This window comes from Balearica regulorum, chromosome 17, assembly GCF_011004875.1.
Source record: "Balearica regulorum gibbericeps isolate bBalReg1 chromosome 17, bBalReg1.pri, whole genome shotgun sequence".
Lineage (NCBI taxonomy): Eukaryota > Metazoa > Chordata > Aves > Gruiformes > Gruidae > Balearica > Balearica regulorum.
This window is the reverse complement of record NC_046200.1, coordinates 3,434,875-3,461,957: the sequence shown is the minus strand read 5'-3', so window position 1 is coordinate 3,461,957 and position 27,083 is coordinate 3,434,875. Positions and strand designations below refer to the sequence as shown.

The 27,083-nt window shown below is 53.1% G+C and overlaps 2 protein-coding genes across 7 annotated transcripts; one reads left to right on the top strand and one right to left on the bottom strand.

Annotated features, from left to right (window-relative positions):
• Window positions 1-259: 259 nt before the first annotated feature.
• Window positions 260-8,959, top strand: LOC104629743 (P2X purinoceptor 4). Of its 2 annotated transcripts, XM_075769852.1 has the most exons (12): window positions 264-742; window positions 1,350-1,497; window positions 2,540-2,611; window positions 2,706-2,778; window positions 3,256-3,352; window positions 3,528-3,608; window positions 3,715-3,856; window positions 4,199-4,335; window positions 5,784-5,877; window positions 5,956-6,021; window positions 6,112-6,207; window positions 6,911-8,959. In XM_075769852.1, the coding sequence occupies exons 1-12, from the start codon at window positions 612-614 to the stop codon at window positions 6,941-6,943; spliced, it is 1,170 nt and encodes a 389-aa protein (XP_075625967.1). In that variant the 5' UTR covers window positions 264-611; the 3' UTR covers window positions 6,944-8,959. The 2 variants fall into 2 exon arrangements, with proteins under 2 accessions (XP_075625966.1, XP_075625967.1); XM_075769851.1 differs by lacking the exon at window positions 6,911-8,959 and having other exon boundaries at window positions 260-742; window positions 6,112-6,282.
• On the bottom strand, window positions 8,475-26,337 carry CAMKK2 (calcium/calmodulin dependent protein kinase kinase 2). 5 transcript variants are annotated; one of them, XM_075769845.1, is made up of 18 exons: window positions 26,140-26,335; window positions 21,602-21,729; window positions 20,682-21,168; window positions 19,873-19,920; window positions 19,402-19,455; window positions 19,185-19,236; window positions 18,959-19,092; window positions 18,258-18,294; window positions 17,409-17,430; window positions 17,053-17,141; window positions 16,619-16,818; window positions 16,475-16,528; window positions 15,917-15,990; window positions 15,302-15,389; window positions 14,959-15,054; window positions 14,275-14,403; window positions 12,215-12,315; window positions 8,475-11,846 (listed from the first exon to the last, which is right to left on the bottom strand). In XM_075769845.1, exons 3-18 carry the CDS (start codon window positions 21,117-21,119, stop codon window positions 11,771-11,773), a joined length of 1,692 nt encoding a protein of 563 aa, XP_075625960.1. In that variant the 5' UTR covers window positions 21,120-21,168; window positions 21,602-21,729; window positions 26,140-26,335; the 3' UTR covers window positions 8,475-11,770. The 5 variants fall into 5 exon arrangements, with proteins under 5 accessions (XP_075625960.1, XP_075625961.1, XP_075625962.1 ...); XM_075769846.1 differs by having other exon boundaries at window positions 8,475-11,843; XM_075769847.1 differs by lacking the exon at window positions 14,959-15,054.
• Between the last annotated feature and the right edge of the window lie 746 nt (window positions 26,338-27,083).

Here is a 27,083-nt window from a genome sequence, read left to right as displayed (position 1 = left end):
GTGGCCCTTGCCTGAGGTCATCTGTGCAGCTTCTTTGTGAGACTTAGTAACCCAGATTGAGCGTAGGGCTGATGGCTGCAGACTTCCAGGTAGCGGCTGACTCACATCTGGCCAGTATGGAGGTGAAAAACTCCCCATAAACTTGCTAACAATGAGTAGCATGGGAAAAAAATCTCCCAGATTTAGCAACTAGGGTGAGAGCATCCTCCTCAGGATGACCCACCACCCGCACTTCCCAACCCCGCATCCACACACGGCAGAGTGACAGCAGCGGGAGGCCTCAGGGCAGAGCCCCGGGTTATCCCGAGCCAGCCCCAAAGGGGTCAGGCCGGCGGTGAACCCCTTTTTCCTGCCGAAAACAGCCGGGGGAGAGGCTACGGTGCCTTTGGGCAGGCGCTGCCTCCTCCTCGGCCGCGGGCAGAGCCAGCGGCTGGCAGGCAGCCCGCAGCTGGCCGGGGTGGGGGCCGGCAATCAAGAGTCGGGGCCGGTCCAAGCCCCGGGGCTGCGGGAGCGCTCTCCGGGCTGCTCGGGGCGCTGTGGCTCCGCGGGGCTGCGGCAGCCGTTGCCCGGCGTGTGGGGGCTCCCATCCGCCCTTCCAGGCCGTTGCCGCCATGGTGTCGTGCGGGGCTTTCCACAGCTTTCTCTTCGAGTACGACACTCCCCGCATCGTGCTGATCCGGAGCCGCAAAGTGGGGCTCATCAACCGCGGGGTGCAGCTCGCCATCCTCGCCTACGTGATCGGGTGAGCGGGCGGGTGAGCCCGGCCGGCGTCCGCTCCCCGCCGGGCTACGCTGGTGGGGGGGAAGCTCGCAGCCCCGCCGCCGCTGTAGGGGCGGCTGCCGTGAGGGAGGAAGGCCAGCTCCTCGCTGGAAACCCCCGGGGACGTGGGGCGGGGAGGCAGCTCCCGGCGGCCGGGATCCCCTTTTCTGTCCGGGAGGCGGTGGGCTGGGCTGAGGAGCGGGAGGCGCCGGCCGCGGGGCTGAGGGGAGGCCGGAGCTCGCCGAGGGGTGACAGGCAGGTGGTGGGACAGCTTAACTGGGCGGCCTGAACTGGGGTTGTAGGGCTGCATAGAGGCAGCTGCAGACAGGACAGGGAGACCGTCCGGTCATTCACCCGGTGGGGGTGTGCATAAAAGCAATAATTACACCCTGCCAAACCACTCTGGAAAAAAAAAATAAATGGGAAGATTGCTAGTCCTGTGACCTTTTTGTAGGGAAACACTATGAAACTATCTGGCCTGGCCCTTTCAGGTGACACATGAAAAAAGGAGAAATTCCCACTGCCTATGCTGGTTTATGGTGTTTATTTGGGGTTTTTGTTATTTCTTTCTTGCAATCCTTCTCTTGCAGCTGGGTCTTTTTGTGGGAGAAGGGCTACCAGGAAACAGACTCTGTGGTCAGTTCCGTAACCACAAAGGTGAAAGGAGTAACGCTGACAAACACATCCACCTTGGGAGCCAGGATCTGGGATGTGGCTGACTATGTCATCCCTCCTCAGGTATCAGTCGCTTTCACGTGCAGAGGAAGGGTGTTCTGACAAACAACTGCTGCTGTGCCAAAGTCCACTGAGGTCTGGAGCAGCTTCGGCCCTGGTGTGGCCTTCATACGAGAGAATGAAGCAGCTTTGTGTTGTTGTAGATCATGCTGAGCACCTGCACCTTTGGCCCTGGGGAAGCTTGTTGCAAGAAAAGTGTATCTGTGTGCTTGTACAGGAGGGAGAATTTTGCAGGCTTCAGGAAAAAGTTGCAACAGTAACTACATGTCTTCTTTCTAACTGCTTTCTAAAGCAAACAACTCGAAGTTGACTTGTTGGCAGAAACCCCAGGAATAGCCTGCAGGTCACTTGATGCCAAACTGAACAGGAAGTATTGCTGTAGTTACTGATTGACTACGTGTTTGTGGGAATCTGGGCTGTGTGGGCAGTGTGTAGCAACCTTTGGGGTTCGCAGGCAGGGCCAAGCTGCTAGTTGTGGGTCACTCTGTCTGCGTGAGATGTGGTGCAGGAAAAAGTGACAGATTTATCCAGATTTTGGCTGAGTGATCATATTTGCATATTGGTGGAACAGAAGCAAACAACAGATCCCGAATCCTACAGATCTAAAAATGAAGGAAATGGTGCTCCCTGGAGAAAGAAACCAGGACTGGTCAAATTTCTGATGGTTATATTAGGAAAAAAGAAAAAAAAAAAGAAAAAAAAAAAAGAATGGGAGTTGTGCTCAGACTTGCAGCTGGAGCTTTATTTCTGCCTCTGCCTTGTGACTCCCCTGAGGAGCAGTGTGATCTCTGTTTTCATAATGTGAATGAGGAAATTTGGGCCAAGTGGGAGGACAGAAAGGGTTGCTAGTCCCACACTCCCTCCTCTTCCTACAGGCAGCGGCATCAGGCAATATATGTGGGAATCTGCTCCTTTAGTGGTATGCCAGCAATGTCCAAAGCAAGTCCCCTCTGTGTGGCCACCTGGGCTCTGACATTTGGGGCAGTGCCTCGGATTTCTTTGCAGGCTGTCACTCTTAAATTTCCTTCTTGTTTTGCACAATCAGGAGGAGAATACTGTGTTTGTCATGACCAATGTGATACTCACACTGAACCAGCACCAAGGCCGCTGCCCAGAGGTGGGTACAGGATCTGCTTTAATCCTGCCTTGTGTGGGTGGGAGTGTGGGGAAGAGATTTTGTAGAGTTTTGTGTAACTGTTGTTCCGCTCCAGTTTCCAGATGATAAAACAGAGTGCAAGGTGAAGGACAACTGTGTTCCAGGATATGTCAGCACCCACAGCAGTGGTAAGAAGTCTGGTGCAAGGGCTCCTTTCAGTCTGTGTTGTGATACCTCTGCACTGTGCCTTCCCTCCTGTGAAAGAAGCAGCATTTCACTTCAGTCTCCTTGTTCTCGTTCTCTCACACCTAAGAGAACTGAAACAGAAGCTCTGTTTTTTCTTCTGGATGAGAACAGATGGGCTTAGACTGTGTTGGGTGGATGCTGGACAGATATGTGTTTTGGTGAGTTAGCAAACAGTGGCGACGGCTTTTACAAGGCCTTGAGTCCATGAAGCAGTATTTTGCACAGATAAGGATTTGACTCAGAAAAAGGTCCTGATCCATCTTTCTCTGAAATTGCACTACAAATTGCAATGGGAGATAATGAGAAACTTATTTCTGGCACTTCACCTCTGAGCAGGGTGCTCTAACCTTATAGAGTGAGGAGATATCACAGGGCAAATACTGCCTCTGTATTTTTGCTTGATTCACATGTCTTTCCAGGTATCCAGACTGGGGAGTGTGTACCATACAACAGCAGCATCAAGACCTGTGAAGTCTTTGCATGGTGCCCTGTGGAAGATGACTATCATATACCCAAGTGAGTGCTTCTTACTCTGCATCAGCCCTCCTCAGAGGAGGCTGGCAGCATGCAGCTGATGTTTCTCTCCCTATGAGGTACTATAGGGAAAAGCTGAAGAGCTGATCACTAAGGACCCTGCAGAGTCCTCTTTGTGAAAATATAAGTGAAGCTTACTTTTCCTATTGTTTTGTAGGCCAGCGTTCCTGCAAGAAGCCGAGAACTTCACCATGCTGGTAAAGAACAACATTTGGTACCCCAAGTTCAACTTCAGCAAGTAAATAGTGTGGGGGGCATTGCACTATCTGGTCCTTTGGACAGTCCGGAGTAGCTGGAAGAGTGGAAGAAGATGCAACAGATCTTTTCTTTTTGTTCTCCTGTAGGCGAAACATCCTCCCCACTATCAACTCCACCTACCTCAAGAATTGCATCTATGACCCCCAGACAGATCCCTTCTGCCCTATCTTTCGCTTAGGGAAAATAGTTGAAGCAGCAGGGCAGAACTTCCAGGAAATGGCTGTGGAGGTATTTGGCAGACCCTTCTCTTGGGGCTCAGCTGTGTAGAAGAGGAGCGGTAGGTGGTTGTCCCCCTCTGCCTCATGCCACAAGCTGCAGGAGACAGAGTAGCTGCAGAACGGAGAGCTGCTCTGGCCAGGACTAGAGGCAATTCTACTTAACAAATGTTTGGGCTTGGCTTGTTTGAGTGGGGTTATGTGCAAGGTCTTTCTGTAGCAGAGGGAAAGAGTGTTTGACTGGGACTGGGCTGGGACAAGGGCCAGTAAATCAAGGTCCTGGTCAGCAGAGAGCCTAGTGCTGGGATGGCCAGGCACTTGGACTGCTCACCTTCTCCTCTCCTCCCCTTGGCAGGGGGGAGTCATGGCGCTGCAGATCAACTGGGACTGCAACCTTGACAGAGCTGCCTCCCACTGTGTGCCGAAGTACTCCTTCCGGCGCCTTGACAACAGGGACTCTGCCTACACCGTCTCGCCTGGCTACAACTTCAGGTAATGTGGCCGTGCGGGGCACCCTGGTGTCCCTGTGCCTCAGTCTGCCACTGGCACAGCAGTACGGGCTGCCGTGCTCCTCTGGCAGCTACAGGTAGTCCTTGGACTTCTGTTGGTGCTGTAAAACTTGGAGAGTTTCTCTGATGTTCTAAAACATAGAGCAGGTCAGATCCTCACTGTGTGCAAACTACAGCAGAGGGGGAAGATCAGTGAAGCTCCACTGATTGCATCAGAGTGTCTGAGTCATATTTTTATCAGCATTTGGGTGACCATTTGGGACAGCCTCCTGTGGCATGGCAATGTGAGAAGTGACTGTTTTGGGGTGTGCTGATAGGGCAGTATTTCGGGGGGCTGGGGTCAGGGGGTGGGAGACTGAAGCACCTCCTTTGCTGTGCATGTGGGAAAAACTAACCTCTAGAAAGTGGCTTTGTCAGTTGAAGACCAGGAGTATCTGCACCAGGAGTATCCTTCTGGCATACACCACCACGTATACATTCTGGCCAGTACGGATAGGTCCAGCACCTCCAGTAAAACCATCAGCGTAGAGCTGGGTAGCTGGTTGCGTCCTGACTCAGAGCTATGATAATATGGATTGACCACCTTGCCAAGATCCTTGCAGCAGTCCTGCTCGCAAGGAATCTGCTCAGGCTTGTTTCTAGGATCACAAACTCTCACTTAGCACAGGGGATCACTTTTGGTGGAACTTGAATGCATTCACTGAGAAGCTGCTGTTGTGCAGACAGCACAGGCTAGTGTTTGGGGGGTGCCAGGCCTGCAGGTATTGGGGTGTCAGGCGAGACTGGCTGGAGGATATTGCCACCCAGCTGGTGCAGGTTCTGAAGTGCTCTTGCTAATTCCAGCCCGTGGTGCAGCCCCTTACCAATCCTTCCTCTTTTCTTCCACCCTCTTCTCTGCTTCCTCCTGGCTTAGTCAACCATGTGGCAGAGTAAGTCTGATCTCACTTACTTGTTCTCATCCCTTTCCCATATCGTTTGCCTGTGTGTCACGTAGCGCGGGACAAGAACAGCCTTTATGTGCCAGGCTGAGCTGTGCTGCCTCCCTCGCTGCCTGCTCCCGGCCCTGCCCTCTCCTGGCTGCCTGCACTCCTGCAGCCTCCTGCTTGCCTCTGAGGAGGCTGATTTTGCACGTGTAGCTGAATTTCTTCCGGTCTGTCCTTCTGCTCCCCTACTAACGCTTTCTTCCCTTCCAGTGCTTTGCAAGCTTCCTGATTTGGGTTGTGCTAACTGCTGTCTTAAATTCTCCTATTCTGGGTTTTTCTCCTGTATGTGCTTGTCTGCATGAAATCTCCCTCCATCATTTGGGGCTTGTCTCTGGAAGTGCCTCCGTTCAGCCCATCCCCTTGGGATGGGGGGACACACCTGGATGTTGCATGATCACATAAGCAACCTCAAAATTTCCAGCTAAGCTCTGACCTATCTTTTCTCCAGGTTTGCGAAATACTACAGGGAAAGTAATGGCACTGAATCACGGACGCTTGTCAAAGCTTATGGCATCCGCTTTGATATCATAGTGTTTGGAAAGGTAGAGTGACTTAATTCCTTGTGGTGAGGGTTTTGAGAGATGCTGAAAAACATACTCACCCTTGTAACTGTCTTCTAGGCAGGAAAATTTGATGTAATTCCTACCATGATTAACATCGGCTCTGGCTTAGCACTGTTTGGCGTGGTAAGTGACGCTGTCTGCACTTGGACTCAATTCTGGATTAGTGCCTCAGTTCTGAGGATCATTGTCTTAAACTCTTTCAATCTCCACTAGGCAACAGTGCTGTGTGACGTTGTTGTTCTGTATTGCATGAAGAAGAAATACTACTATCGGGAAAAGAAATACAAATATGTGCAGGATTATGAGCTGGTAAGCATCAGTGAAGGCAGAGTGAAGGCCAAGTTGCTTCTGACTCTGGAGAGATTCTGAAACAGGATGTAGAAAGTCCACATCAAACAGGGATTTTGAACCACAGCTCTGAGGAAACTTTTGTCTTTGTCAGAGAAGCTAATTTTTACCTCTAAGCTGTTTCGGGGGGGGGGCACTAGAAACAAATATTGTCATGTTTCCTGGGCAACCACTCTTGAGAGGGAAATGTACGTTCAAGAACTTGTCATGCTCCCACTGCACCTCTTTTTTGGGTTGCAGTCCTTGGCAGTTGCCTTCTGAGAGCTGCAGACAACAGCTCTGTCCCCAGTGAATCCTTCCTTCTTGGCTTTTGGGGGTTCCTGCTGCTGTGAACAAACCCCTTCAATGGGTTGGTATTTTCTGAGACCGGTATGCTGACAGCTACACCTCCATTCAGGTTCCAAATGATCTGTTGTTTGGCCAGTAGAAGGATTTAGTGGGGCAGTGGTGTTGCTTGGCTGGTGCTGAGAGAAGAGCTCAGCCCTGCGCGTGGTAGGAAGTGTTGCTGCACAGGGTGGATTTCTGAATCAAAAGACCTGGTGGCATTGGAAATGTAAAGTCTGAGTAGCGGAGAGTAGCGTGCCTGTGCAGAGGGTTTTATGTGAGAGGAAGGGGGAGGACAAGGAATTTTCTGGCAGAGAACTGTCATGTCTGATCCTTGCAGGGAGTCGATGAGACATACGGAACAAACTCCTGACCTCCTGCTGCTAAAGCACCAACTGCTGCTGCGAACGTTACACTGACCCTGCCATGAGACTCACCCTCTCTTCGTTGGAAGGAAGGGGGGCACAAACTGGAGAAAGGGACTTTCTTCACTACTCTTCACTACCTTTGCTGGTTGGAGCCAGCTGGTTGGACCTCCAGACAGAACTGGGTCTGCTCCTTGTCTGCTGTCTTTCCAGGTTAATTGCACTAAGCGCATAAGGAGAATTGCGCTTTTATGCCAGGCCTCTGCACCAGGTAAGCCTGGGACAAGGAACTACTCCGACATTGTCATTTTGACAGTCCTCCTTTCCCCGAGCTCGGTGGTAGCAGAGAGCACAGGGTAACAGGCACAGGTTCTTCCTTACAGTGAACATGGCCCCTGCCAGGGGTTGCCTAACCTTGGGAGAGCAGCTCCTTGCTGTTGTCAAACCACTTTTCCTCACCCCGAAGGATTGTGATGCTTAGCTGAGCCTGTGCCTACTATTTAATCGTGTATCCGAGCTCCAGTGGCCACAGACCGAGACAAACCAGTGTCTGGTTCCATTGTGCTATGGTAAATGGCTTACTAGTTACAGAAATTATTTTTCAGTTTTGTGTAATTTTTGTGGTACTACTTTAAAATTTATTTTCTTTTTAATAAAATATTGCCCTCTCTCAGTCCTCTTAAAGTCCTGCAAGCTGGGTTTTACTTGTTTATTTTTCCCCAGGGCCTGTGAAGGTTAGGGTCAGTGAACTGTCTTCATTCTACACAGATACCAACTGTTACTGGAGAGCTATCAAAGCCCGTGCTGCCGTCTGCTTTGCCTCTTGATTCTCTGGGCAAGAGTGCTGCTGCAACTACAGCTTCTGCTTCACCTTCGTTCTCCTAACACCTTGTCTGTGTCTGTTGCATTAAAACCCTATCCAAGAGAAAAGACTTGAAAGTTAGAGGCCAGAAGAACAGAACCATTATTCCCTGGCATGCTTTTTACCACCACCACCCCCAGACCCTGTATCTGAGCTGCTGTATTTAATGGTTTTACACAATTTGGTTTAAGTGAATTTGTTGACTTTTATCTTCACGTGAGTGTCTCTAGTGATCACATTGGCACACAAGGTAGAGCTCTTCCCTTTCTCAACCTTTTCTAGTGTTACAAAGCCCTGGGCCCTATTCATACCTCCAGCATCCTGCCTGGACCTTTGCTGCCTTTTTCCAGTGGTGCGGTGGGTTACTACAGCATTATCATTTTGGTTTATTTGTTATTTGCCTGCTGCTGAGCACTCAGCTGAGTGTCACAACTCAAACGGTGCCTTTCCAAGAGTGAGCGCTCTAGTCTGTGCATGTGAACGGCTCAGTTTGGATTATGCAGTGGCTGGAGCCACTGTGGTCTCGTCCTAGCCTAAGATCCCCACTAATGGTAGACACCAGACTTCACAAACGCAGGACGGTGCTTTGAGACTCCCCGTCTAACAAGCAAACTCTCGTAGCTTGATAAAGACCAGTCAAACAGGATAATGGTTCCACTTGATCAACTAACTCTGGGTTTGGTTGCATGTCATTTATTTCAACTTGTACAGAGAAGCTTGAACAGCTGTGTGGAAAAACACTTAGGTTTGGTTTTGTTTTTTTTTTTCTTTTAGGTAATATAATTTAAAAGTGGTAAATACACAGTATTTAAACTTGATACACCTGATAAAGTTAAATGCATAATAAAGGGGTAGGAATGAAACACAAGCCTCGGTCATTAAACAAACAGTATAAAAATCAGCAATAGTTCAGGACCTTAGAAAAGAAACAAACAGATCAATTTCCTGATAGGTAAGAGGGGACCACCAAGAAAAACTACTCAAGACAAGAGGCCTGGCTTCCCCTTAGCACTTTCCCGTGTGCTTTCAGAGCCAGAAAGGCTCAGTACCCAGCATTAAGCCTACAGTCAGCACTGGGCTTGCTTGGAAGGAAGGGAATTGGGGAAATCAAGCTATAGCCCAGTTCCAAGGCACAAGCAAAATGTTTACTTCACTATAAGAGAGGGGAAAAAAAAAAAAAAAAACCAAGCTAGCTTTACTACTAAGGAACAGCAGCTAGGGAACTGAGCAGATTTATATATTCAGTACAACTTCTCTAACAGGTCATGCATTTAGATAGATCTTCCTCACACAGCCACGCTTTATGCTTTCACCAGAACTAATCGACAAGAAAAATCAACATCGAGTTTCTTTCAGAAACGTGCATTTGGCTGCAGCCCCACCGCAGCTGGCACTAAGAGACAATCATTTTGGAGAGCGCCTTAGGGAAGTGCTGGGCTTTGGGATGCTTAGGAACCGAGCCCGTGCTAGCCCTAAGACACCGATCTGTGGTAATAGCTGAGGCCCAGTAAGTGTGTGACTGGGCATCGAGGAACTGGTACAGCTTATTTATCCTGTTTAGAAGCTGTGTTGCACCTGGCAAGTGGTAAATGTAAACTGTCTCGCTAGGCACCTGACAAATCACAAACCGGAGATAACGCAGCGCAGAGCATCTCTACAACGCACCTTTAACAAAACACACCACACACATTACTATGCACCAGCTATAAATAATCAGATCCCCCTTTTTTTTTCTTTTTTTTTTTCCTTTTTTTTTTTTTTTTTTGGCAGAACAAGTCCATTTACAGGGTTAGAGAACCAAGCTGCCCACTCGCACCATTTCTGCAATGAAAAATCCTGTTTAGGAAAGGGGGAGCAGGCAGCTGTAGTAGTGCTGGCACCCAAGTTACCTGTTGGGTTTTCCCATAGCTGAAGCTGCAGGGCTTTGGCATAGACTTGGCCTAAAATGGGAGGAAAACAGTGCGTGTCTTATGGCTCCAAACTCTGTAGTACTGCTCCTAAACCACAAACGGTCGTCGCTGGCTTTGGGGAGAGGCCAGCAGCACAATGTTTCGGTAATAAATTGTGATTTAGCGGGAGCATTGCTTCAAGTGATGAAAAGATGTAAGGGACAGTTTGTGTAGGCACCTGGGTACTTGCTAATGCTGTACTGGCTTTAACAAAGACCTGTCCTAACCAGGAATTACTGGGCCAGGACCGACTGCAGCGGGGCCGAGGACCTCGGCATGCCACTGCTTGCCCAGCTCAAGGAAGACAAGGGGACGGTCACTTCCTAAAGGCAGGGCACCCGTGGCCAGGGTTAGCAGGCAGAGCGCTTACGTTAACCAAAATACATGGGGTCTCTCCTCGTGCCTTCTTCCTCAGGGCAAAGAATTACACCTTAGCAGTCCCTTATGTGCTTGGGATATTCGAATCCTCCCCCTCTTTCATTTTAAATGCCTCGTTCAAGGTCCCACAACCACATCAGACTGAGAAGAGGTCAGACCTTTCCCCGCCAGTCCCACGCTCCAGCCAGAGCTGTACTTACCGTCACCCCTCTCCTCAAGCAAACCCTGCCTCTTCTCCAGCTCACCCCCCACGCTGCCGTCCTCCAGCTTTGTCCGAGCACGGAGCACTTGGGAAGGTGAGTCCGGACATCAGAGTGTCTCCCACCACATGATAGATTTTTTTTTTTTTTCTTTTACAAGCACCACAAAACAATCAATCAGAGTTATCTGACTGAAGGTGAAAGAGCTCTTCATAAGGAACAATCCATGAATTAGGTATACACTTAATTTACTAACAAGCCTCTGATCCACAGGCATTCACAAATTACTGGTAACGAACTTGCAAAAAATACATAGCATTGGCCCCAAAATCCAGATTAAGAGTTTGGAAAACAAAAGTTTCTTTGAAAATTACTAGCTAGTCTAAGTATTTTATTAAGATCTTAAATTCTAAGCAAGCCCTAAGTCTATACTTAAAAAATAGCATAAGTTGTATTATTTTTAGTTGTAGTAAACCATGTAATGTACATGGAAGTGAAGGATTTTTACCCTGAATTTTATATTTAATAATATATCTACCTAGATCAAGTAAAAGATTTAGAAACAAACTGTTGTTAGTGCTTCCTCTGCTGTTCAAAACAAACATTCAGCTAAACACCACCTTTCACTCGTAGGTCTGCAGCAAAAATAGTTCAGACTGAACTTAAGCCCTTAAATACCTTTTCCTTTCATACACCAAATACTCAACTTACCAAGTCCCAGTCACACCAAGACCTTAGGAAAGGCGTTAATTACCTTCGGAGGTAATTAACCTCACTTTCTGAACGTCCCAAAGATGCTGTTTAATACAGCTTGGCTCACAAAGGTAGGCGTTCTTTAAAAAGCTGAGAAGGTGGGTTTTTGCTTTGTTCCCATGCAGTTAAAAAGGCGTCAATTAAAAACAAACCAGAACGACGAGAAATAGATGCAACAACATTTCCGGTAGGTCGTGAACTCTCAAAGTGCGGCACGTGTAGTTTCACGGTTGTGTATGCCACTTGGCAAAAGCTTCACCCTTCTGCGTGTGCCCACCGACTGAGCGATGGGCATACAACACCCCTGGGACGCTGGCATTAGTCCCCAGAAATTATTTGGCATTAAAACCAGGTAAAAGCAGTTCCAAATAAATTTTTGACTGCTTTTTTTTTTTTTTTTTTTTTGCAAAGCACTCTTGCTGCTCAACACGATAGCTCACCTCTCTGCTATCAGCCAGCACCTTTCCCATGAGAAGTCAGCAGTCCAAGCGATCGGAGATGGTCAATGTCCATGACAAGTAGTCGGATGTCTTATAACATGCTGCTATGTAAGCTCTACATCCAGCATTATACGGAAATAGCGCCATGTCATGCTGTGTTTGGTGGAGGCTCTGTTAATATCGCTCGTCCTCAGCTGCACACGTTAATAACGTGCCCCGGACCGAGTTGCTCAACAGAACCATAAAGTCATGTTCACGAAAGAAGTTCCTCCTCTCCCACGTTGGGCAAGTCGTTGCATTTCAGATTATCTTCGCTGCCTTGTTTCCTGCTTTAAAAGGAAATAAAACACTTGCTTAGTGACTCAGAAAAAGGCAAAGCAGACAATGAGACACCAGCATCTGCCGCTTCCCCGCCACGGGACCTTTGGGACCCCCAGCTCCCCTGCAACAGGCTGGGACCACCATAAAAAGATGATTTTTAGCCCATCGGAGGGGCAGGATATGCCATGTCACAAAAATCATCCCACAAAGTGGTTACAGGTCAGACAGACGGTGCGTTAATGTCCCAGTCGTGGCCCCACATGAAAGATTCAAAGCCCAACACCTCGAATTCTCCTCCTGTGCTTTGCAGTGATTTCCAGAGCACAAGACAAGCTGCAAACGTCCTTTTGGGCCGAGGCGAGGTGATGACACTTACGGCAGCAGGTTCCCGGGGGCAGACAGCGACCGCTCCTCCCTCCTGCTCCCCTCGAATGGGTTCCCAAAGGATCGCTTCCGGATCATCGTTTTAACCAAGATCTGCAAGATCAGATTGGAGTTCATCAGGGATGCTACCACTTTCCTTTCATTCAAGAGCAACAGGAACATCCAACCCGCATGCCTAAGTAATTAAGAAAACTAGTGAAAACAAGTCAAAGTTCTCTTCTTAAAAAAAGGAACCCCAGAAACAAAACCAGAAGGAACGACATTTACAAGTCTCCGGCTGCTTAATACAGGGGCTGCATCCTCATCTGAAGCCCACGGTGCAACAACTGAACACGGAGATGAGAGCCACACTAGGTGTGGGATGCTGGGAAGGAGAGCAAAGCCGAGTGTGGGAAGATTTTCTCATCCCAGAAGTAGGTTTTGTGGATCACTGCATGCAGTACCTGCAAACCCCCAGTTCCCCGCAGTTACCTGGCAGAAGAATTCCCTGGAATGGGAGAGGGGAAGGAAGGAACCGGCACAATTTTGCCTTAATATTTACCAAAACCAAGCTGGAAAATCGGCTGTTTGTCTAGCTTTGGCTGCAAAACACAGTTACCCAGCGTCAGCTGCAATCGCAGGCTGCTGGGAACAGAGCAAATGTCGGGGCTCTTCCCAGGCGTCCCCCAACTTATTTTGCTGGTAGGAGGAGAGAACAACGTGAGCAGCCCTGGACCCTGCCTCGGCACGTGCATCCCACTCTGGAAACCCCTGGCTTCATTTTATATTGCTTCTTATCCCTCTGGGCCTTATTTATCTGCTCACCAGAGTGCACCAAGAGCCTTCACGCGCCCCAAACGTGCACGCTAGCAGGGTCCTGTGGGGGAAGGTCTTTTATGCGAGAGTCGAAGCCGCGTGAATCTCATACACGAGCATTAACGCTTGCAGTTAGATGCACAAAGATCGGGCACTGGAGGGTAATTTTGAAGAACGAATGCAAATGGGAAAATACAAGATCTGCCTGGAGGCGGTGCGTTATTTAAAAGGCAAGAGTTGCAGTAAAAGCTCATTTGCCCTGAGCTGTGCTAAACACATCGGGATTTTCAACGGGGCCAGGAGCACTGAGCCATCCTCCGCTGCATCGCAACAAGTCACCTCCAAACAGGAGAAAGGGGGAAAACCCCTTATGAATGGTGATCTCTTTAGAGCAAGAGCTGCTTTTTCAGCTTGAGCAGCGCAAGGTACATTTGCATATTAACGTATCTGCGGTTAAAGAGACTTCTGCAGGGTACCAAAGTGGGAGAGAGCTGCAGAAACGGAGCCAGATGTGGACACAGCCATGAGATGGAAAAGGGGCTTCAAAGGGAGACTTATACTTTAAAAAAAATTGCAGCCTGGGTGTCTACAGGCAGATAACGCTGTGCCAGGGAACTGCGAATGGTCGCTCGCTGTTTCTCCTAGCTTAAGGGCTAGCAGGCACCCAAAAAAATTATTAGGTTCAAAACCCAAAAGGATTTTTTTCCACACAGGGCAGGGTTACATCATGGTTACCACCACCACAGTGGGTTGCAGAGAATAAAAATATGAGCTTGAAAAGAGATGAGATGAAATCACCAAGAATAGCTCCAGGCGGGGGCTGGCGCACGCCGTGGCCCAGATAAAATCTCTGTCCCGGGAAGCTCCTGCAGCTCCTACGGCCGGACGGGCAGAGCAGGGCAGGAGCTCCGCGTACCTGGCCAAAACACCCACTCCTGGCCGTGGGCAGGTCCTGGGCCAGACACCCTTTCGCCCTGAGCTCAAGCAGCCAGCTCAAGCGCGGAGACCGGCAAAGGGCTGACGGGTCCCTTTGAGACCGCTCTGAAATATTCACCCGCACCATGGGGTACGGCCACCTCCAGCGAGATGCTGAGACCCCGTCTCACAGCACTTGTTTCCAAGAGGGGGGAGGTCTTTGCTGTAATCCTGCCCAAAGCTTTTGCCATTCAGCATCAACCTGCGGCTGCTGGGGACCACCCCAGGAGGCAGCACGGAGCCCGGTGTGCGCCCGCTGACCGTCATCTCCCTCGCACTCACCACAGTGGCCAGGCTGGGGATGTGCTTGACCGAATTCTCCACCTCCTCTTCCGTCACCTCGACGAGGGTGCAGTTCTCATCCTCCGTGGGCAGCAGCTCCGCTCCGTTCTTGGTGACCCAAGGGTGCAACTTCAATTAATAACATAGCCTGTCAGGAACGATTTCCTCCTTTTCGTAACTCAAACAACACAAGCCTGGCAAACGCATCTCCTCGCCCAAGCTACGGCCCCTACGTGCTCCTAAAATACCAAGGAGCAGGGGAGAGACGTGCCAGCTCACCGGTGAGCCAGCTCACCCCGGCGTTGCTGGGAACAGCTCGGCCCGGAGCAGAAAATGCTGCAGCACGGCTCAGCCGGAGCCAGCGCTGGCCCCATCTACACAACCCAGCAATAACCTTGGTGACCTACAGCACTGAGCATCTCGGTGGGTTTTAGGGAAGAAGACCTGTTTTCAGTCTCATCTTATGGATGAGACAGTGCCACGAGGCAGGAGCGATTTATTCCAGACCATACGTATGAGCAGCGGTGATGGGGAGACCCACCGAGCCCTAGTCTTGGACCTGAATAAATCCATGAGAGAAGGCAGAAACCCCTTTTTCTTCTTGCCCACACACCTGGCGTCTTGGGCAGCTGCAGGAGGAGCACAAAATGGTTCAGCAATTCCCCCGCAATCCTTTCCCCCTACCTTAGTCTCCATTTTCTCAGCTTCTCGCCCCTTCCAGGCTCCCGCAGGGGCAGAGGACCAGAAATCTCCTGCGAAAGGCTGTTGCACAGTACTTTCCTGGTAGCAGAGGAAATACTGTACTCAGGGGATTTCCTTTTGCCTGTGACTTCTGTAGGCACCAAAGGTCCCAAAGCTGAGGAGGTCCCGGAACAAGGGAAGGAGCTGGGACTTACCTGCCCAGGGGCCCTGGGCACAGGGGGAAGACCTAGCCTGGCACGATCAAACTGACTCCCAAAAAAAGCCAAGCAAGGAGAACCCAACAGAAGTGAAGCCACAGCCAACACCAGGGGGGTTGGGTTGGTACCTTGATTTCTGGGACCGAAATCCTAGATTCAGGATTTTTATCCAGCATCCGTGTAATCAAATCCTTCAAGAAGTCTGTAACTTCTGGCCTGGGGAAAGGAGAGGGGAGAGATGAGATGGGGGAGGGGGTGGATGCTGCCCCCCCCAGTGCCAGCTGCCGTGGGCCTTCCCGGGCGGATCGGGGCTGGACCCCAGCCCTGGCAGGGATGCAGCTCCGGGTACTTGTGCACCCCGGTGCCACACAGCCCTTCCTCCCCAAACCCCCCAGAGAAGCAAAATATCCCCTTTTTGGGGAATCCGAAGCATGATCCCGCATGTACGGGGCTGGGAGAGCCCGACACTGACCCCACTCGGGCTTAAACCCAACAGGCAGGGACAGCAAAGGTTAATCGATGCCGTCAGATGCCTCTGCAACTTCAATTGCTCCTTCTTCAGCCACTGCAGACCAAGCAATGTTGCCTTCACGATTAAGGCGAAGGATGTTTTCCAGGGCCGAGGGCCAATGGAAGGGCTCAGAGCCCGGGTTTTGCAAAACCACCCAGGCAGCACCCAAAAACCGCTCAAAAAGAGCTTTAAAATAAGGCCTGAGGGTTGGGGATTTTTTTTTGGTACTTACTGGTCTGGGAACTCCAGCGTTTGGGTCTTGATTTTATTGTGTAAACTCAGGATCCTTTCATCCATAAAAGGGCACTACCGTGAAGAAAAAGAGCAAAGAGAAAAGCAAAAGCCTCTGTTGAGAAGTCGAGTCGACTCTTGGGATGGCGAGTCGAGCATCGGGATCTCGCAGGGTTCGAAGGAGAGCAAGGAGCCCGTTAAAGGAAAATACCGGAAGGTTTCCTAGTATATCAAAGTCTTCTTTCAAAAGTAATAAAAATAACGTTTGACTAAAAATGACCAATTTACTACAACAGCTCCTTTCCTAAAAAATCTGGCCAGACACAGAGATTTCCCCCCGGGAAAAAAGGGAAGCAAGCCTTTTCGGCTGCACCCATCCCGGGGACAGGCAGAAGGTTCCCATTTCCACCCGCTCATCCACATCTCCCCTCAGCAATTCCCGACCGCTCAAACTGGGGGGCAGGGTACAAATCCCAGCCTGTACCCAGCACGTGGGAGGCACAAACCAAACACCCCCCCGCCCAAACCACCGATAGCACTGAAAAATCCATCTCATTACCTGCCCAAACACGAAGCAGTACAGCGTGATCCCCATGGCCCAGACATCCAAAGCCTGCGGAGAGGAGAAAGCACAGTTAGATCTGCAACGGACAGCGTGCACAAGGAAGATTATTCCAAAACCCCTCAAATAGCTATTAAATACCTTTCCAGAGAAGATTTTCCTGGTTTCTGAGAGTGTCTCCGGTGCCATGAAAGCAGGGGTGCCCACCGTGTTGGTTAAGAGGGCATCGGCTCCCTTGAACTCGTTGCTCACTCCAAAGTCAGCAATCTTGACGTGCCCGTCTTCCCCCACGAGGAGGTTGGAAGGTTTAATATCCCGGTGGATTATCTTCTGATAGTGCACTGCAGCCAAAGGAAGAAGCAGCGATTCAGCAGCAGCACCGGTCTGCAGCGAAGTCGCCACAAAGTCCCCGCGCAGGCTGTAAGCCTTTCCACTAACCACCGCCAGCCTTCAAAAAACCCCTGTGCGGTGGCACGAGCCACCAGAAACGGCACTGTACACCAGCGGAAAGTCCAGCCCCGGGTATTTAGAAAAAAATAAAACCAAGAAATCCCATCCTTTTTGTACACACTCACAGTATTCAATGCCCTTGATCAGATCCTGGAAGTAGAACCGAGCCTGGTCCTCGCTGAGAGGTTTCAGGGTTGGGATTTCCATCACGGGGCTGCAAAGGCAACAGAGAACGGAGCTCATTCCCCATCCGGATGCACGGAAACAGGTCTCGGAGACTTTGCCACCGGCCAGCACAGCGCCCGGCCCCAAATGGGGGGTGCACGTGGGGGTGGACACAACTGCAACCGAGTCGGGGAGCTGCTACCCAAACCCACAGGAAAGCCACCGTGAACCTGCCCATCGCCTCAGGTGGCCGAGCTCTGCAGACCCGTCTCACGTTCATGCTTGGGTAGGTTTAAATCTGGAATTCAATACTCACCCTTGCTTCACCAGTTCAAACACTGAAACACAAAAGAGAAGGTGGTTACTGATCCCTTACAGGTTAGAGCTCCTGCGAGCACAGCCCCAGCACAAAAGCAATTATTTCGATGACAAAAATTATGAAAACAATATAGTTTTTTTTTAAAAAAGGAGATTCTATCTTATGCAAGGGACACACTGGTTTGAACGCTTCTGTCTTCAATTAAGGGAATGCTGCCAACTACTTTCTTAACGCTGCGGCTTCAGCATCATGGAACACCCTCCACACGGCACCCTGAAACCCCCAGTTTGCCTGCAAGACCAAGGCCAAGTCCGTGCTCTGAGCAAAGCTTTGCGCCGGGCCATGAAGGCATCACACGCTCCTCCGCTAGCACCAGCTGAACATAAATGATGGAAAAGAAATGCCTCCTCCAAAAGCGTGTGTATTTACATCGAGCAAACCACTGCAGTCAGCAAGACAGGTTGGGAAGCGGCTCGTTTGCACCGTGGATCCCAACACGTGCTTCGCTCCTGAAGCCAGAGAAATAAAGCTACTTTCTAGCAGCCCAGCTTCAAAGCCGAGAACATAAATGCTGGGGCCTCTCATGGCAAAGCATGCCCTGATGTTGAATTAAAGCCTACAAAGTGCTACAAAGCAACTCCTGTCTCCTTTCTGAACCCAGACTGGATCCCGTTGGCTCCGACTGTTAGAGGGGATTTGCTCCTCCAGCACATCCAGGCCATACCTACTCCGGAGGAGAGACCCAACCCTGCACGCAGCCACCCTGAAACACGGGCGGAATCCTTTTCCCGACAAATCCCAATGCCCCTGACACCCCACGAGCGCCGCAGGGCGGCGGGCAGTTACCCATGTACAGGTGGTCCTCGCTGGGGTCATCCAGTACCTGCCGAAAGAAGCGGAAAGGAAGATAAACAGCACCAAAATCCCCTTGCAAATTAAACACTGTGATTTTTTTATTTATTTTTTTTTTTATTTAGCGGCCATCTCAGTTCTGCACCATCTGCACGGTCTGCTAATCTGCGAGCTTCTACCCACAAGGGGTGGGGGAAAAAAAAAAAAAAAGAGGCCAGAGATATAGCTGTACTTCAAGGAAGTAAATATTTAAAACACACAGGAAGCATCATCTGACTCGTGAGCCAAATAAATTCCAGCCTGCGCATCCTTAATTCTCAATTTTTGGACTGTTTCATACAGTCAGTGGGTGGAGGGCAGGGCGGCTGCACCGCAGAACCCGCAGAAATACCAGTTCCTCCCCAAAACGCATCTGAGCACTTGTTTCCTCCAAGGAATCAACATTTTTCTGCATTTCCCTTTTTGGGCAAGGAAGAAAAAAAAAACCACTCCTGTTTTGGGAGGTGGGAATAAAAAAACCCACCCCTTTTAAATCAGGGAAAACACGAGTCTCCCGTAGGCAGGACCTGCCGTGGCCATCCCAGCCCCTCTGCGGTCGCTCCCCTCCACCCAAGCCAACGCGGAGCCCATCCCCGCAGCGTCCAGGTTCCTTCACGCTCGAGGTGGGTTTCGGGAAGGGGCCGGCTGATGCTTACCTCCACCAGCTTCACCACGTTGGGGTGATCCAGCTTCTTCAGGATGGCGATCTCCTGGTAGACCTGTTCGATGGGCCCTTTGGGCTGCAGGCAGCCCTCGGAGGCAGCTTTGGCCCCGCGGGGCGGTGGGCGACCTGCGGGAAAGACAAAGACGGGGTGTCCGGTTGGGAACGAGCCCGCAGGGTCCCCAGGTCACCTCCCACCCTAAAGCTTTTGCACCACTTACGGGGAAAGCCTGCCTGTCTCATCAGCTTCTTTTTGGAGAGAACCTTCATTGCCTGCAAGAAGGGAAAAAAATGTGGGATTTGGGGCAAATCAAGGATAAAACGGGGCCGGTGGGATGGGGCCGGCACGGAGCCGGGCAGGGAGTCAGCGGAGGGGATCAGTCCCTGTCCCCCATCCCGCCCACCCCGCTGCGGGCTCTGGGGACATGCGCTACTCACATAGTAGGTGTTATCGTCCTCATTGTAGGCCAGCTTCACCACCCCGTAGGAGCCCTAGAGTGGGGCACAGCCATGGGGGGACCAGTTAGGGACAGTCCAAAACAACCCACGGCACCAAACCGGGCTCTGGGCTCCTCCGCAAACCCGGCCCCACCGGGATCACGGAGCCAGCGGGCGATGCTGGGGGTAGTGGGACGCACGGGCCGGCATCACACCACCGGCAAAGAAAAAGCTTCAAATGCCCCATTTCTTGGGAGGGAGGGGGAATGGGGAAAATCAATAATCATTTTTAAAAAATATCCAATTCAATTGGCACCACCCAGGAGAGACTGGCATTGCAGCGAGGAGCCGGCCAAGTTGCCGTGGTGAACGGCTGAAATTGCCATCTCACCAGCTTGACAGCAAAAGCGAGCTCGGCGCCCACCCGCCCCAAATCCCCCCCGTCCCACCCCAAACCCGGCCAATATTCACCTTCCCGATCTCGTCCTTCAGCTTGTACTGGTTGAGCTGCACACAGTCCTGCGGGGAGAAGGGGGGGGGGGGTGTTCTGACACGGACCCGTTAAACCGCTCGCATTTGCTCTCCTCCTTTCAAATCTCCAGCAAAACTTTCTCTGCAAACTCACGCCCTGTTCCGCTCTGCCCAGGCACCCGCTCGGGGCTGGGCAGCTTTGATTCACGAGCCATAAAACGCCAGCCGCCCGGCCACGCATCGGCGTGTTTATAGACGGCTAATTGCAAATGTTAACGGCCGGGCAGGCAATATTGTCTGCTCACGTGGAACGAGCGCACGACAGCCGGGTGGCGGTGGGGATCGGCAGTCGGGAGAGCCCCGGAGGATTTAACACTGGCGACCCGCCGCCGAGTATTTTTATTTCTTACGGGCAAAGCAGCTGCTTGCTGCCTGTTTTCTGTCAGTGCTGGCAGGCTGGGGGCAGGCAGGGCCATTTTCTCTTTAGGTCTCAACGAGTCTCTGTTTTTTTTTTTAATTATTTTTTTTATTTTTAAGGGAGAGAAAAAGAAAATCGCGGCACGCCACCAGCTCCCCCGAAATGCAGCCGTCAGAGCTGACAGCATCTACAGAAGGCATGAAACGTGGCGAGACACCGGGTCCCACCGCCCCGAGAGCTGTCCCCACGTACTAGGATGGACCGGGATGTCTCACCGCCTCCCGCCATGCATCTGCAGACATGTTTTATCCCCAAAAAACAAAGCGAGAAGCAATGCCACAGGGACGGGGCGGGCAGGAGAACCGCAGGAGTAGCGATGACTCCCCCTCACCTGGAGTCCCGTGATGGACACGCGGTTCGACTCCACCGTCGGCCGCCGCGGCAGCCGTGGGGAGGAGTGTGGGGACGTCACCGGAGAGTAAGGGAGCGATGGGTAGATGAAGCGTTCGCTGGCACCGTCGCCGGTCCCGGGCGAGCGGGCAGGCTGTGACCGCTCCTGCAGGGAGAGCTTTCGGCCGGAGAGGTGCAGCTTCGCCCTCGGCTCCCGGCCGTCCCCAAAACCCTCGCCGCTGGGTGCGTTCATCTCCTCCTCCTCGCTCACACTCCCCGTTGCGTCGTACTCGGTCACCACGATGAGCGAGGCCATGCCGGGGCAGCGGGGGCTCAGCGACGGGGGGTCCCGCAGTGCCCTGCGCGCTCGGCAGCCGCAGCCTGGGTCACGGCAGAGGGGCCACGGGGTGGGCGAGCTGCCGGGGACGCATGATGGCATGGTGCGACCGACGGCCTCATCCCGGCCACGCTGCGACGGGGAGGTGCGCCTGCAAACACAGGGCGGCTCAGCCGGGCTCCCCCGGAAAGCGGGATTTCCTCCCGCCGGTCGTTACTCTGCAGATTAATTTATTCATCCCACAGGGGATGGACGGTAAAGCCGAGGGCAGCGGCGCAGGATGGTGCTGGGGCCGTGCACCCGCTCTGTCATGGGGCAGACCCAGGCAGGGGCCGGCCTCAGCTCCAAGGCTGCTCCTTCCACCCCCTTTATTTAAACCCCTCCAGGGAGTAACCACCGCACCGTCGCCGCTACAGAAATACTCCCACAGGGTATTTTACAGGGGCAGGATCGGGCCCTGCACTATGCTGGCATTAATACCGCTCGGCTCCTCGCTCTGCTGCTCAGCACCATGGTCGGAGAGGGCACGTCTCTGCCAAACACCCCCCGAATGAAGCGGTTCATGGGCACGGGGACCTGCTTACCAAGCGCAGGGTGCAGGATCGGCCCCCCCCGGCTCACTGCCTCCTCCCGCAGCCCGTCATTGCCAGCGATTCCTCTTCCTCGCCCCGGGTTCCCTATGGCCTTCTGTGCAAAAATCAGGTTCCTGAACCTTGGCATAAATAAGAAACAATTCTGTTAGCAACAAATAATTTAAAAAAATATATATATAATTAAATAATAATTTTAAAAGGGGAGAAACCAGTGTCATTCACCCATGCCAGGCACCCTGCAGCAGCCGGGGCAGTTCAATGGTTGGTTGGTTGTAAACCACCACTTTTTCCTGCTGCGACGCTGGTGCTGGTTTTAATTTCTAGGTTAACGAGTTGCCGCAAAAGCGAGCGGAAAAAAAAAAAAAAAAATTTCCCGAAACAAACAGCCCAGAAGCGGGAACAAGGTTTGAGGCATTTTTCTGCCTGGTTCCCACACCTCAGCGAGGCGGCTGGATAAAATTAGCTCCACTCATCTCCATTGAAGTTTCCGTGATGCACCCGCAGCACAACCACTCTGAATCAGCCCAGCAGAAATTACGGGTCAAGTACAGAAATCAAATTGTCTCCCCCTTCCTCGAGGCTTTACAATGGCCTAATTGCTGTTTGCAACACCGATCTATAAACCGGAGCTTTTTTTTTTGCCTGAGCAGGGTCGGCTCGGAGCGAAAGCCGACGCGGCGCCGCTTGCTGCTTTGAGGTGCGGAGAAACGCAGGGGATGCGAAGGCTATAAATAAGCCGACGAACAGCAACAAGGACAAACTATTTCAGAAACGCTGCGGTTCGCAGGGCTGAGTCCGCTCCTGGCTGGGGCTTTGCTGGGCAAGAGAGCCGGGAGCCGCCAGCCGAGCCGAGCCGAGCCGTGCCGGGGCTCCGCATCTCAGGCATTGTGGCTGCAAAACTCCCCCCTGTCTCCTTCCCGGTGCTGCTGGCGGCTGCGGCAGCGTGTTTTAATGCACTCCCCAAATGGATTAAAATAAACAGGCAGCCCCCCGCCCCCCTTTCCCTTATTGAGCCCAAACCTGCAGGGATGAATCTCGAGGCCAGTTGCCATTTGCCTGGCTTTGCTTTGGGCACCCCGCCAGCGGGCACATATAAATAGCCGTCCCCCGAAGCCGGAGTCGATCCCGAGCGCCGTGCCCTCTACCCTCACCGTGCGCCGCGGCCGCACCAAAAAAGGCATCTCATCGGGGCGGCCCCGGGATGAGGCCACCCCAGGAGCATCGCCAGCCGTGGCACCGGTCCCCGGCGGTGGCACAGTACGGCCGGGCATCCCGTCCTGCCCCCAGAGCATCGCCTGCACCTGAATTTCCAAGGGTTCACGCTAAACTTTGCCGGGCTAGAGCAAAATTGAGTTATGAAGTCTCCGCCACACTTGAGAGCCAAGCGTGCCCTGGCCGGCGGGAGTTAATTGGCTTGACCAGGATAAACATATCAAGGCTGATTAATTTGAGCAGGCTTCCCCAGGCTCCGTAAACAGGCTAAAAGTCATCCAAGCACTATCGTAACATCGGCTAGGGTGGAAAATCGGCGGGTTTTCTCCCTTTGCATGGGGGCAAAGGGGCCGAGCACGGGGTTTTGCAAAAATGGCCCTGTGAGATGGATACCCGCCCCGAGAGAAACCCAACAGTGGGGTCCCGCTGCTGAACACAGCCCCACGGGCTGTGGGACAACTGCTAACGATAACGCAGCCAGTTCTCCTTCCTAAGCACATGGGGAGGCTGAGGAGGAGGAGGAGGAGAACAGCCGTATTACCAGCCAGAAGGAAAACTAAAATAGCTGAAATAGGAGGAATAAACCCAAAGAGGGGAATTACAGCTTGGGGGCTTTGGCTTCACCAACCCACCCCAGTCCTTGCTTGGGGAAAAGCAGCACATTCTGGTACAAATTCCAGCAGATCCTTATGTAAAAGCGAGCAGCACATGCCCACAAAATCCTCAGGAAATATAACAGCCTGGTGTATAGGAATGATTTATCGGCACGGCTTTTGGCTGCAATCCATATATAACCCATAGCGGCTGCGGCAGGATTATCGAAGCAATCAGTCTCGCATCTAATTCAGCAAGGAGAGGGATATTAAAATGAAAAGAGGTCTGTGAAACCCTGGCAGCGGCTCTCCCTCTCGCTCAGCCTCCACGTGGCTTAGCGGAAACGAGTGGGAGCAAAATTGGCCCCCGCAAGGGTGAAGTGGTTTTTACAGCCCCCCCCCGCCACCCCAGCTTTGCTGTGAGTGTGTGGTCCCCGCCTGGTCCCTGCTGGGATGCCGCCACCTCTAGATGGGAACACGCTGACCGATTTCGGGGAGCACAGAGGATGACACCTTACAGCCAGCAGTGGCTGCAGATTTAAATCAGAGCGTATGGACGCATTGGCCTGTCCTTCCCTCCCTGGAGCTGTTCCTCCACCCAGGGCGATGGGACGGTGCCCCCGGCTCCCACCGGCTGCCACACGCTCACCTTCCCCCCGGCCACGCGCTTCCCTCCGGCGAGACGCGGTGTCAGGGTCGGACCCTCCCAAGGGAGCTGAGACTCGGTGGCAGCCCTGGCAGCGACACCTCCATCCAGCCTTCCGTGGAGGTCTTTGTAACAAAACTGAACGCAAACCGCCTAAACCAAGGCTGATTTTAGTCGCAGAGGATTGTCCCCCTGCTACTGCCAAGGGTCTGCGGTTAAAAGTTAACCGGGGCCAGCACGCAGGGCAGTTATCAGCTCTTGCTGGGCAGAGTCCAGTGGCTATTTTGCTTTCCCCGGTCACTGTCAGCGGTGGAAGCGCCAGTGCCAAGCGCGGTGTCATCTGCAGCAATGGGGGCATCGATCACAGTTTCCCTTCCTAGAGGCGAGTGCAGACCTTGCCAGAAATATATTAGTCACTGTAGTATACAAAGACCATATGCATCCCCGCCTGACTTTTAATGGAAAAAAATTTCTCAGCAGCTTCTCTAGAAGTCAGAGGACACCCAAAATAACAAGATACTGGAAACAGGCACCCAGTCTCCATCTATGCCGCTTTGCCCAAGCAGCAAAGGTTTTCTTCATCCTCGGGGTGAACAGAACAGCCTCCTGCGCTGCCTGGCCCATCCGACAGGGTGGAAAGAATTTGGGGGAAAACAGGCAAAGCTGGGCTGGTAGTATTGTAATGGCATGAAACTCAGCAGCAGGTTTCAACAGGAGTCAAAAAACATCTTTACCAAGATTTTTTTATAGTCTTGATGATACCATCTAATATTGCTTAAGCAATATATATAATGAGCGTCCCAAAACAAAAGAGTATAAGCTCCAGACATGGCGTTGAGCTCGGGGCACCACCATCACCTTGTCCAGCACTGCCAAGCGGCTCCTGGCTCTCCTGAAAACAGCTCCAGCCCGCAATGCCCACAAGAGAGGAAACGAGAGCGGCTCTGCACTTTGTGAACACCACTTAAAAGACATTAGGGCTGAGTTGAAAGCAAAGCCTCCTCCAAATTACCTCCCCAGTCTGATAACAGCCGCCTTCCCCAGAATGGTGCTGGTCGATCACACACCCCTCGCAGTGCTCTCAAGGATGGGCTCTCGGGTTTTGTTGGCTGTTTTTCCCCAAATGAAGTGCTCATGGAGGGGCCAGGAGAGGGATGGGGCTCCTTCTCCCAGGAGAGGGACACCCCTCCAGCTGGGGACCACGAGGGCAGCTCCAGCACCCACAGCCACCACGCATCCCCTCCCCAGCATGGTCCCCCTGGCCCTGAGGACAACCCGGTCCTGTCCCCAGGGATGGTTTCTGCTCCTTTGGCATGGCACAGCCGCACGGTCAGCCCACGCCTCCCTTGCACCAGCTTCCTGCAGCCATCCCACCGCTGCTTTTGGTCTTTACTGTTATCTTCATGCTCCTGATGCTCTGTGCCGCACACGTGGCCACAGGGCTGCGTCCCACCTCCTAACCACGCTCGGTCACTCGCAGCAACCCAACCTGTGGCTTCTCCCACTGCAACCTGCCCCCTGTACGCAGTCGCTCTGCCATCTCCACCTTTTCCTGGCCTCTCGCTTGCCCCTCGACCTTAAAAATCCCCTCCTTTTCCCAACCCCACGGCCTAACTCTCCCTGATCCCCCTGCTCCGAGCCCTCACATCCCGGAGCGGGAGCCCCACGGGCTCTGTGGGATGCCTGGTGTCGCGGGGATGGCCACCACCCTGTCTCATCCCGAAGCCTGGGATGCTGCCAGCCCGTCGGGTACCACCGGCGAGCGGGAGCGGGAGCGGGATGCCTGCCGGGCCCGGGCGGCCACAGCGCGGCTCCCCGAAGCGGGCTGGGGAAATGACAGCACCGGTCCCCCGTCGCCAAAACACGAGCACAGGCCGACTGCGAGCCCCGCCGGACAGCCCCGTTTAAAAGAGATGCCGTTTTCTGCTCGGAGGGCATCCCCGGCCCCGGCCGCCCACGCCCGCCGCCGCCGCCGCCGGTCCCTCCGGCTTTGTCTCCGCAGCCGCGGGCGCATCCCCCGGCCGGGCCCTCCCGGCCTCCTCCCCCCCCCCCCCCTCCCCGCACCAGCAGCCACCGACCTGGCGGGACGCGCCGCTCCGCCGGCGGAAGGGAGCGGCCCCCGCGGCCCCCGGAGCCGCCGCAGCCCCCGGAGCCGCCGCCGCGCTGCGCTGCCCGCGGGGCCAGAGCGCGGCCGCCCGGCGCCGCCTTCGCTTTCGGTTCCGCTCCGGCGGCGGCGGCAGCGAGGGAAGGAGGGAAGGAGGGAGGGATGCAAGGAGAGAGGGAGGGAGGGAGGCCCCGCTCCGCCCCGGGGAAGGGGAGGTTTCCCCCCCCGGGCAGCCGCATCCTGCCCGCCCACCCCTCGTAAGCCGGTCTTTGGGGTGGGTTTGTTTTGTTTTGGTGGTGTGGTTTTGGGGTTTGGTTGTGTTTGTTGTTGTTGGGTTTGTTTTTTTTTTTTTTTTTTATTTTATTTCCCCCTCCGGCCGCGGGCTGAGCGGCCCCGCCTTACCTCGTAGCGCAGCCGCGGGGTGCAGCCGGGGTGCCCCGGCCGGTCCCGCTCCTCCTCCGCCGACCGCGCCGGGACGCGGCCGAGCCCCGCGGCGGGGACCCCAGAGCATCCCCAGCTGCCTCCCGCCGCTCCCGTCCCGGTGCTCGGCCGGGGCTTCCTCCCCTCTGCCCTTGTGCAAACACTGAATTTCCAGCGTGAGGTCGACTGGGTCCAAATTGGGTTACCTGCCTCAGCTCCCCTGGAGCTTCACTGAACGGTTGCCCAACGCTTCTGAAAGCATCACCTGAAGGGGTTTTAGAAACCAGCTGTATGGAAATGCCACAGCAGCCACTGCCAGGCCATCGCTGCCACGGAGCACGGCTCCCGCTCAGGTCGCAGCTCTGCAGTGCCGGGACGGAGGCGGCACGGCCTTTAACTCCCCAGCTGGCACCAGCCCTTTGTAAACATCTCCCTGGCTTTGTCCATGCTAATTATTTGGTTTTTCTTATCAAGCACATTGCCGTCAAGCACCATTCT

Coding starts and splice junctions, on each gene's coding strand:
- LOC104629743 (XM_075769851.1), top strand. CDS start 612: ATGGTGTCGTGCGGGGCTTTCCACAGCTTTCTCTTCGAGTACGACACT. Junction 3,857..4,198: donor TCCAGGAAATGGCTGTGGAG/GTATTTGGCAGA, acceptor TCCCCTTGGCAG/GGGGGAGTCATGGCGCTGCA. Junction 5,878..5,955: donor ATATCATAGTGTTTGGAAAG/GTAGAGTGACTT, acceptor ACTGTCTTCTAG/GCAGGAAAATTTGATGTAAT.
- CAMKK2 (XM_075769845.1), bottom strand. CDS start 21,119: ATGCCATCATGCGTCCCCGGCAGCTCGCCCACCCCGTGGCCCCTCTGC. Junction 18,295..18,958: donor ACGTGGTGAAGCTGGTGGAG/GTAAGCATCAGC, acceptor TTCTTTCGGCAG/GTACTGGATGACCCCAGCGA. Junction 17,431..18,257: donor CGAGGACCACCTGTACATGG/GTAACTGCCCGC, acceptor TTTGTGTTTCAG/TGTTTGAACTGGTGAAGCAA.